At 49.3% G+C, this 10,469-nt stretch overlaps 1 protein-coding gene across 1 annotated transcript; it reads right to left on the bottom strand.

Moving 5' to 3' along the window:
• Nucleotides 1-293: 293 nt before the first annotated feature.
• On the bottom strand, nt 294-599 carry LOC141934333 (feather keratin Cos1-2-like). Its single transcript, XM_074849696.1, has one exon. The coding sequence runs from the start codon at nt 597-599 to the stop codon at nt 294-296; it is 306 nt and encodes a 101-aa protein (XP_074705797.1).
• Between the last annotated feature and the right edge of the window lie 9,870 nt (nt 600-10,469).

Genomic DNA, 10,469 nt, shown 5'->3' with positions numbered 1-10,469 from the left:
ACGTCAGCAGTGCAGGGAGCCCTGAGGGCAACCAAGGGTCTGTGGTTCTCGGCTGTAAAGTTCCTGCCTGATGTCTATCTGCCCGTCCTGTAGAGGGAGAGGAGACAGATGGTCCCCACCAGGCTGGCCTTGGAAAGATCTTGCTGTCAGTGAGAACCAAATCAAACAAAGGAAAAGGAGAGAAAGTCAAAGCCATTCAGCTATGCTGAAAACAACCTCCAAAATGTTCATCCTCTGCCCAGCACCATGTTCTGAGTTCCTCCAGGTGTGTCCCTGGGGATTTCCTAACACCTTTAGCAGGGGGGGCACCTTCTGCCACAGTAGCGGCTGGTAATGCAGGAGAGGTCAAAGCCCCCAGAGTTGATGGGCACTCCGTCACAGCTGAGGATGCTGCCAACGGCAGCAGAGGTGGAGGAGCCCACAACGGTGTTCTGTGGGAAGGAGCTGAGGATGGGTCCGGGCAGGGTCACCACCACGGGGGAGGGCTGGATGGCAACGGTGGAGTCCTGGCACTGCCTGACACAGGGCTCATTGCAGCTGTTGGCCAGCGGGGTCGGGCCGCAGGGCCGGCATGGCAGGCACTGGTCGTAGCAGGACATGTCTCTGAGGGTGGAGGTGCACCTGGGTAGAAACAGGGAGGAAGCAGAGCACAAGGGTGGGTGAGGAGCTGCCTGGTTACCCTTGCACAAAGGAGCCAGGCCAGTGTTGAGTGGGGAGCTGGAAGCTCTGCCAAGAGCTACACGGTCTTCATTCCCCCACAAAGAACAGCCTGGCCCAGTGAAGCTCTGTCCTAATCCAAAACCTAAAAGCCCCCTCAGCCCCACAACCTCTCTCTAAGCACACCTTCTCCCCACTTCTCTTTGTCATAACAAGAAAATCCAAACCCCAGGACACACAGAACAATATCATCTGGGATGTGTGTCAAGTGGAGATCTCCTTTTGAAGAGGAGGAGAAGGGGCTTCAGACTCACCTGGTTCCCAAGCAGAAGGAGCCAAGAGAAGTGCATGAGAGAGCAGGGACTTGGGCTGCCTTTTATACCTGCCCTTCACTGCTGCAGGACCAGAGGCACCTTTGCAGAGGTAACAATTTTCTGACAAGCTCATCTTGTATGCAAACCATCGCAGCTAATGCTATGGGCTGTGCTTTCATTTCCTGCACTGCTCCTTTTCATTTCCAGGTTTGTGCCATGCCCATTCCCCAGTGAAGGCTTGTTCTGAGCACTGGGATGAAAGGCCCCAGGATTTCTAGGGCAAGAATGCAGCAGTGCTGGCAAGAAGACTCAACTGAATTGTTGGATGTTTCCAGAGCAGGCAAGTGATGTCAGTCTGGGTCACTGTGGTGGGGCTGTTTGAAGTGTTTTTTTTAATAAAAAGCTCCAGCCATCCTCAGATGAGTGCCGTGGGCTCCCGTGCATAAGATTGTTCCATGTCATTTTCTTTCCCTGCCTCCCTCCTCAGCTCACCTCAGTGATCACTTGTTGTTGCCGCCCCAGATGTAGGTGTTGTGCTGCTGGGGTTTGACCCCATCCTGCCTAACACTGCCCAGTCCCCCGGGATCCTCAGCAGAGTCCATGGTCCCTTTTGTTACCATGTGTGTTCTTTTCTTGTGTTTACTTGTAAGGAGAAGGGTTTGTGGGGATGTAGATGGGAGCACATATTTTTATATAATTCCACCCTGGTGTTCATGAGCCTATGTACTTCCTTGTGTGTCCTTCATCACGAGGGAATGTGCTGCTCATGGCCCAGACACTCTCCTCTGCTCTGTCCATGAGCACCACAGAGCAGCATGTTTCCAGGGTCAGAAAGAGTGTGAGTGCAGCTGACCGGTGATGGCACCAGCCTGCTAGAGATGTGTCCAGGGAAGAGGCACTGAATTTTCCAAATGAGATGGCAGGGACACAGGACAGCAGGCTATCATGACAGTCATTACTCAATGACTCATGGTCTTGTACATTTTCTTTCTTCCATGTCTTAGCACAGTTAGCTTTTGTTAATACCACCATTTCCTCCACTGACCACTGCTTCTCAGCATAGCTACTAGGGGTAGGAGTCACCTCTTTGGAATTTTGCCATTTCAGAGTCAGGGGAAGGACTTCTGCTCACCCACTTGAAAGGTGTATGATGAAGTCCTCTTATCTCAGTTCCTCAGCTTACCCCCCATTTTTGGACAGAGTAAAGGTTCTTGGGAGAGAGACATGGCCCATCTTGCCTCATAGACACGACTAAAAGCCCACTAGAAGTGCAATGTTGTCTCTAAGGACTAAGGCAGGAAGCTAGTGAGAAGCTTAGATGAAAAAGTCAGACATCTCTACTTGGGCAGAGGCACCCATGCCTCAGTGGTTGAAGGCAAAATCCTCTCAGTTGAAACCCCCTCAAGGTAGCTCTGCTGAGAACCCCGGTGAACTGAGGGGTTTCATCTATGCCCTCCCTGCAGATAAAGGAGGATTCTTGATTAATGCTCTAGGGGAGAACCAATCTCATCCTCAGGTAGGTATCTAAGACAGTTGGATCTGAACCACCATCTGAAGGATCCCTTTCCCTCCTTTCTCCCTCCTTAGGAATTTACATACCAGAAGTCTCATGTGGCTTAAGAGTAGAGAAATCCCCCTTAATCCAGCTCTCCTTAAACATGTAAGGCATTGGAAGTGTTTGCTAGAAGTCTTGGGCAGGCTTCACTCACCAGCTCAGCCAATGGAAATGATCCAGATGACATCTCTTCATGCACCATTCTCCAGATGTCCCCTTGGCTGAGGGAGAACATTGGAGAGAGGTTGATTTATTGGAGGAGCTCTTGAAAGAGGAGCTGCTTCAAGTATACTTGAAATATAAATGAATATAAATCAAGTTATATACATTGCAGTAAAATACAAAAATAAAAATAAGGTTACTGGTTTCTATACACTGACAAAGTCAGGGGGTCTTAAGAGGTGTACTGGTCTTGTAATTTCACAGAATCACAGAATCATCAAGGTTGGAAAAGACCTTGAAAATCATCCAGTCCAACCATTAACCTCACACTGACAGTTCTCAACTCCACCAGATCCCTCAGCGCTGGGTCAACCCGACTCTTCAACCCCTCCAGGGATGGGGACTCCCCCCCTGCCCTGGGCAGCCCATTCCAACACCCAACAACCCCTTCTGCAAAGAAATACTTCCTAAGAGCCAGTCTGACCCTGCCCTGGCACAGCTTGAGGCCATTCCCTCTTGTCCTATCACTTGTTAGTTCGTTAAAGAGACTCATCCCCACCTTTCTCCAACCTCCTTTCAGGTAGTTGTAGAGGGTGATGAGGTCTCCCCTCAGCCTCCTCTTCTCCAGACTAAACAACCCCAGTTCCCTCAGCTGCTCCGCACCAGACTTGTGCTCCAGACCCTGCACCAGCTCCGTTGCCCTTCTCTGGACATGCTCGAGTAATTCAATGTCCTTTTTGGAGTGAGGGGCCCAAAACTGAACACAGTAATCGAGGTGCGGCCTCACCAGTGCTGAGTACAGGGGTAAGATCTCTTCTCTCACCCTGATGGTCACACTATTGCTGATACAAGCCAGGATGCCATTGGCCTTTCTGTGGGGCCACCTGGGCACACTGCTGGCTCGTGTTCAGCCGGCTGTCAATGAACACCCCCAGGTCCCTCCCTGACTGGCAGCTCTCCAGCCACTCCTCCCCAAGCCTGTAGCGCTGCTGGGGGTTGTTGTGGCCCAAGTGCAGCACCCGGCATTTGGCCTTATTGAAACTCCCCCAGTTGGCCTCAGCCCGTCGCTCCAGCCTGGCCAGGTCTCTCTGCAGAGCCTCCCTACCCTCGAGCAGATCAACACTCCCACCCAACTGGGTGTCATCTGCAAACTGACTGAGGGTGCACTTGATATCCTCGTCTAGAGCATCAATAAAGATGTTAAACAGGAGTGGCCCCAAAACCCAGCCCTGGGAGACACCACTCGTGACTGGCCGCCAACCGGATTTGACTCCATTCACCACAACTCTTTGGGCCCGGCCATCCAGACAGGTTTTTACCCAGCAAAGCTTGTGCCCATCCAAGCCACAAACAGCCAGTTTTGCCAGGAGAATGATGTGGGAAACGGTGTCAAAGGCCTTACTAAAGTCAAGGTCACCCTGTCATAGAAGGAGATCAGCTTTGTCAAGCAGGACCTGCCTTTCCTAAACCCATGTTGACTGGGCCTGATCATCTGGTTGTCCTGCATGTGTTGTATGATGGTGCTCAGGATGAGCTGCTCCATCAGCTTCCCGGGCACCAAAGTCAAGCTGACAGGCCTGTAATTTCCCAGATCATCCTTCCGATCCTTCTTATATATGGGCGTCACATTGGCCAGTTTCCAATCTGTTGAGACCTCCCCGGTCATCCAGGACTGCTGGGAAATAATGGAAAGCAGTTTGCCAAGCACCCCAGCCAGTTCCTTCATCACCCTCGGGTGTATCCCATCCAGTCCCATAGACTTGTGTATGTCTGTGTGATGCAGTCACTGACTGTCTCCTCCTGGACTGTGGGGGGGGTCATTCTCCCAGTCTCTGTCTTCTGGTTGAGGAGGCTGGATTCCCTCAGTACAACTATTCTTGTTATTAAAGACTGAGTCAAAGAAGGCATTAAGAACCTCAGCTTTTTCCTCATCACTTGTTACCATGTTTCCTCCTGCGTCTAGCAGGGGATGGAGATTCTCCCCAGTCTTTCTTTTGCTGTTGATGTACTTATAGAAACATTTGTTGTTATCTTTGACGGCTGAAGCCAAATTAATTTCTAGTTGGGCTTTAGACCTCCTGATTTCTGCCCTGCATAGCCTTACAGCATCTTTGTAATCATTGTGAATCACTAGCCCCTTCTTCCAAAGGCCATAAACTCTACTTTTCTCCCTGAGTTGCAGCCAAAGCTCCCTGTTTAGCCAGGGAAGTCTTCTCTGGCACCGGCTTCTCTTATAGCACCTGGGGACAGCCTGCTCCTGTGCCATTAAGACTTCCTTCTTAAAGAGTGTCCAGCCTTCCTGGACCCCTATACTCTTCAGGACCGTCTCGCAAGGGATTCTCTCAAGCAGGTGCCTAAACAAGTCAAAGTCAGCCCTTGGGAAGTCCAGGATGGCAGTTCTGCTGCCCCCTCTCCTGGCCTCTCTAAGAATAGAGAACTCCATTATTTCAGGACTGCTGTGCCCTAGTCAGCCTCCAACCACCACATCATCCACCAGTCCTTCTCTGTTCACAAAGAGGAGATCCAGCAGGGCACCTTCTCTGGTTGGTTCACTCACCAGCTGTGTCAGGAAGTTATCTCCCACACATTCCAGGAATCTCTGGGACTGGTCCTGCTCTGCTGTGTTGTATTTCCAGCAGATGCCTGGGAAGTTAAAGTCTCCCACAAGAACAAGGGCAAGCGTTCGTGAGATTTCTCCTAAGTGCCTATAGAGTATTTCATCCACCTCTCTGTCCTGGTTGGGTGGCCTATAGTAGACTCCTACTACAACATCTGCCCTGTTGGCCTTCCCCTTGATTCTAATGCAAAGACACTCCACCCTGTCTTCACTACACATGTGATCGAAGCAATCCTAACAGTCCCTAACATACAGCGCCGCGCCACCCCACCGCCTCTCCTGCCTTATCTGTCCCTTCTAAAGAGCTTGTGGCCATCAACTGGCGTACTCCAGTCATGGGAGACATCCCACCATGTTTCTGGAATAGTCACTACATCATAATTTTCCTGTTGCATCACAGCTTCAAGCTCCTCCTGTTTGTTACCCATGCTGTGTGCATTGGTATAGATGCACTTCAGATGGATTGATGTCCCCAGCACCTTTTTGCATTTAGAGGTCCTAAGTCCGGCCTGACCTTTCACAGGTGTTAACACAGTTACTGATCCATCAGTATCCCTTGCATCTTTGGTGTGCTGCATGTCTACATCCCTTACCTCCACTGAGATGGCAGGGTGAGGGTCATCACTGCCACAACAGCCCACAAGCTCTGGTAATCTACCCTGGGGCTTATTTCTGGGAGTTCCAGTTTTGTCCCCTTCCCCCTTCAAACCTAGTTTAAAGCTCTCTTAATGAGTGGTTTCTACTTGCCAAGTCAAATTCTCTATCATTACTTGATTTTCTAAAGTCATTAGTCCTGGTAATAGGAAACTTTGGAGCCTCCAATCAAGTTGGGTACTGCTGTGGAAGGCCCTGTCCAGGTATCAAGGTCTTTTTCTGTTTCGGTATCCCTTTTAATTTGTCCCCAGTATCGTGCTTTGATTGGCCTCTTTTTCCATGTACTACATAGGGTCAGTAATCCTAAAGTTACTTGTCTAGTTATTGTACTAAGCTGTAGTCGGGTAGTCCAATATCCATTTGATGTGACCCATGTCGTGTAACGTGGAGACAAAATTCCTTGTTTACAATCTCCATTTGAGAAATTTTGTTTCTTACAATATTCTGTCATCATCAAAGTAGAACTTAGGATTGATATTTTACTATGATTTAGGACATTGGGGCACCTCCAACCAGCTCTGCTGTCATAAATAGGCTTCGTGCCCCAATTAAAGCACCAGTCTACCTTTCCTATATACCTCCAATACCCATATACCTCTTATAGATCTTCTAAAGGTCTTGTCCAAACTTTGACTTTTTTCCTAAGGTTAGTACATTCTGGAGCGGTGGCCCCATTAGGCACTTTGCTAGCAGTAACACAGAGTTCCAGTAATCCTGCAGCCTGTCTGCCAGAGGCCCAAAAACTGGGCATTTAAGGGTTGTGATCCTTAGGGACATTGTTCCTCTGAACCCTTCCCGAATACTGTTCTATTATCTCCTAATCTTCAAGGAGTAGCATCTTGTAAGACATCACTACCTCTTTGTCTACACTTGTTCTCTTTCTCTAAATAATAGGAGACGTTAGCCCGTTCAAAGGCTTTTTCGATGTTGTCATATTCCCCTATCAAAGATGAATTCATTGGTAGAACAGCCCACGGGATAGGCTGACTAGTTGAATGAGGAAATGGGATGCGTGCTGTAACACTAGTAAGATTATGCATTCTACCAAACCCTTGTATCAAAGTTAGAATCAAGTTTTCATCTAAGTCTGCATCGGCCTCCCCCCGTCTGTATCAACTTCTGCACCTCCTGAGATCACCACAAGAGGTGTAACCCAGGACTTCATGATTCCCGGGTTAATTTTAAGCGCAGAAGTCCTTCTTGTTTAACAGTCCATTCTGGTGGTGTGGCTGGCTTCGTCCTGCTGTGGTGTATCCACGGGGTGACTCCTTCAAGCTTGACAGCTGTGTAGGTGGTAAATAAAATCTGGAAATTTCTTCTCCTTGGATGTTTCCCAACTCTGTTGTCCAGCCAAGATGTTCTTTTTTATCTGCCTTGTTTGAGCAATTCTGCCAGGATATATCTATTCTCAAGATTAGGATATTTTCTCTGTACACATTAATCACTAATTGTTATAGGCCTCCACTTGCAGACACCAACCACACACACACACACATGTACGCACACAGAGGTGTTGGACTCAGCAGATTAATCTTCTGCAAGTCCTGTCTCAAAGGTTTCAATGTGGTTGAGGGGAGAATGATCTGCACCTGCTGTGAGGGGGAGATGCAGATGATGAGAGTAACATGAACAGCTTGAGCCCATTCACACACAAAAAAGCTTTCTCCCTGCTCTCCATCTGTCCTTGAGAACTTTGGACTTGGCTATGGGGTTTGGCCATGGGATTGAAGTGCTTGGAAGGCTAACTAGATGTGGGCTTATTGCTCAGTGAGGATGGGGACCTGGTGACAAATGATAGGGAAAAGGCTGATGTACTCAATGCCTATTTCTACTCAGTTTTTACTAATATGGCTTCTCCTCAGGCTCACCACATCTCTCAAACTTCCCGCAGGCTCTCAGGGAATGAAGCAGCACCCACAGTAGAAGAAGAACTCAGGAGCTCTTACTCTCATCTGGATATACACAAGCTCATGGGACCACCTGAGATGTATCCAAGGGTGTTTGAGGAGCTGGCTGGACAGTCTCTACTCAGTCCCTGGAATGGAGATGGAGCAAATACTCTCAGAAGCTGTTCCTAAACAACTGAAAGGCAAGAAGTGTGTTGGGAGCAGCTGACATGGGTTTACTGAGAGCAAATCATGCCTGAGCAACCTCATTGCTTTCTGTGAGGAGGTGACTGGCACTGTGGGGAAGGGGAGGGGCAGTGGATGGGCTGTACATGGATTTAAGCAAGACCTTTGACGCACCCTCATGGGTGCACACACATGCACACCTATATGCACACCAACGTATACACACGCACAGACATGCTCACACAGACAGATATGGGTGCTGTTTGGGAATTTTTATTGCACACTTTCAGGCAAATTTAACACATACTTTTGGTTAGATATGAAAAAAGTCACCACCACCAAATGATCAAAATATTAGAGTGTTACCACCATAATAATTTCTACAAGGAGTCTGCAAAGATGCGTCAGGAGCCGATTCCTTATGTGCACTGGCACCAGCACCAATCCTGTGAGGGCTGGCATGGAGCACCTCAGCCTGGCATTGGGTCTGTCCCCCAGCACCTGCTCTGCTGCCCAAAGGTGGCCACTGAGTGTTCACATTCCAGCACTGCTACAAGACACCGCTGCAGCTGTTTCTTCTCTCCTCACCAAGGGAAACTGCACTCCCTTGCAGGGAGTCCTTCTGACTCTGGCATCCCTGCTGCCAGCCACTTTCACCCCTTCTGCACCTGGGCCTTCTTGCCCTCCCTGCCAGATCATTCCTTGGTCACAGATCACCTTCAGTGCACACACAAATTCACACACACAGGCACAACCACACACATGGTCTGACATGCACCCACAGAGCAACTCATACGTGTCCCTTAGAAAGAGGGGTGTGCACACATGTTGCCAAAGGAGCCCATGTTCATACCAACATGCACAGCCACCCCCCCATGCCAAATGTACGCACAGATAGTCAAACACATGTATGCTTACACATATGCACATTCCTGCTCTAAAACTCCAAAACGAGTCTTAGAGTTCCTCTGCCAGCTTTTACGGTAACATTGCATGCATGCATTTGCATACAGATATACATGCATGCTCCTCTACACACATGTACACACACAAAAGCACACATCTACATCACCTGTGCCCACACAATTACATACATGCTGACCAGTCACACACATTCATGCTCTCCTGCATGAAGACATGTGCATGTGCTAAAATACATGCACAGTCGTGGACACACTTTCCCAAACACACACAGAGAACATCTGTGCACACCAATGTTTGTATGTGTATTTCCGTGTGTATGGGCTGCAGCCCCACAAAGAATTCACCAGTTACACGTAAAAGAAAAAACAAATCCCGCATGTTAGAAACTCCGGCCTGAAGTTAGTGACCTCCTCAAGGGTCTGAGACCAACCCCTGCCCTTGCAAAGGGAGCGGTGCCACAGTGACACACTCATGTGGCAGCAGAAGGGTGTGTGCCTGCGACAAGCCAGACTCCCCTCAGGCTGCAGACACTGAGGCTGGTGCACCAGAAGTGATGTAGTAGTGAACCCACCTCTAGACTCACTTTAAGGTAAACACCCTCTCTTCAAAAGGCAGAGAATTACAGAAGCAAAAATAATTTACAAAGCAGCTGAAAAAATGGTTTGACTACTCTGTGAATGTTCATGTAATTCCCCCCCTCCCCCCCATTTTAACTGATGTGCTGGTGGTTTTTCTTGTGTTTTGCATGCAGGTGCAGGTGGTGTACTTGCCTGCAGGGAGAGGGAGCTGCTTGCAGTCTCCTCGGTCATCATGAGCTGGCTGCGTTTATCCTGAAGCCAAAGTTCCTATATGCAAAACGGTTTCTGCACATAATAGCACAAGAATAAGGAGAGTGCATTTGATTTACCTGCCAAGGTTTTGGTAGCGGAAGGGCTGCAGGGGTGGCTTCTGTGAGAAGTTGCCAGTAGCTACCGCCATGTTGGACAGAGCCAGTAACAGCCGGCTCCAAGGTGGACCTGCTGCTGGCCAAACCTGAGCTCATCAGCAACGTTGGAAGAGCCTCTGTCACACCATATTCAAGGAAGGGTAAAAGCCTCTGCACAGCAGCTGCAAGAGAAGAATGAGAAAATGTGAGAGAAACAACTATGCAGACACCAAGGTCAGTGAAGTAAGAGGATAAGGAGGTTCTCCAGGTTCTGGAGCCATGGAGAAGACAGTGGTAATGCAGATTGTCCCCCTGCAACCCATGGAGGACCACAATGGAGCAGAGATCCACCCTGCAGCCCACAGAGGACTTCACCCTGGAGTAAGTGGAGATGCCCTGAGGATGTTGCAGCCAGTTTCTGTCAGGAGCCAAGCTAGAGCAGACTCCTGACAGAAACCGTGACCCATGGAGAGAAACCCACACTGGAGCAGGTTTTTTCCACACCATGGGAACAGACTGCACTCCTCCTAGTGCTGGGCCACAGTCCCCTGGGAAGGCAGGAGGCTGTGCCCATACCCCTGAGGCAGCA

The sequence above is a fragment of the Strix aluco genome, chromosome 24, assembly GCF_031877795.1.
Source record: "Strix aluco isolate bStrAlu1 chromosome 24, bStrAlu1.hap1, whole genome shotgun sequence".
NCBI lineage: Eukaryota > Metazoa > Chordata > Aves > Strigiformes > Strigidae > Strix > Strix aluco.
This window is presented reverse-complemented; position numbering and strand designations above follow the sequence as displayed.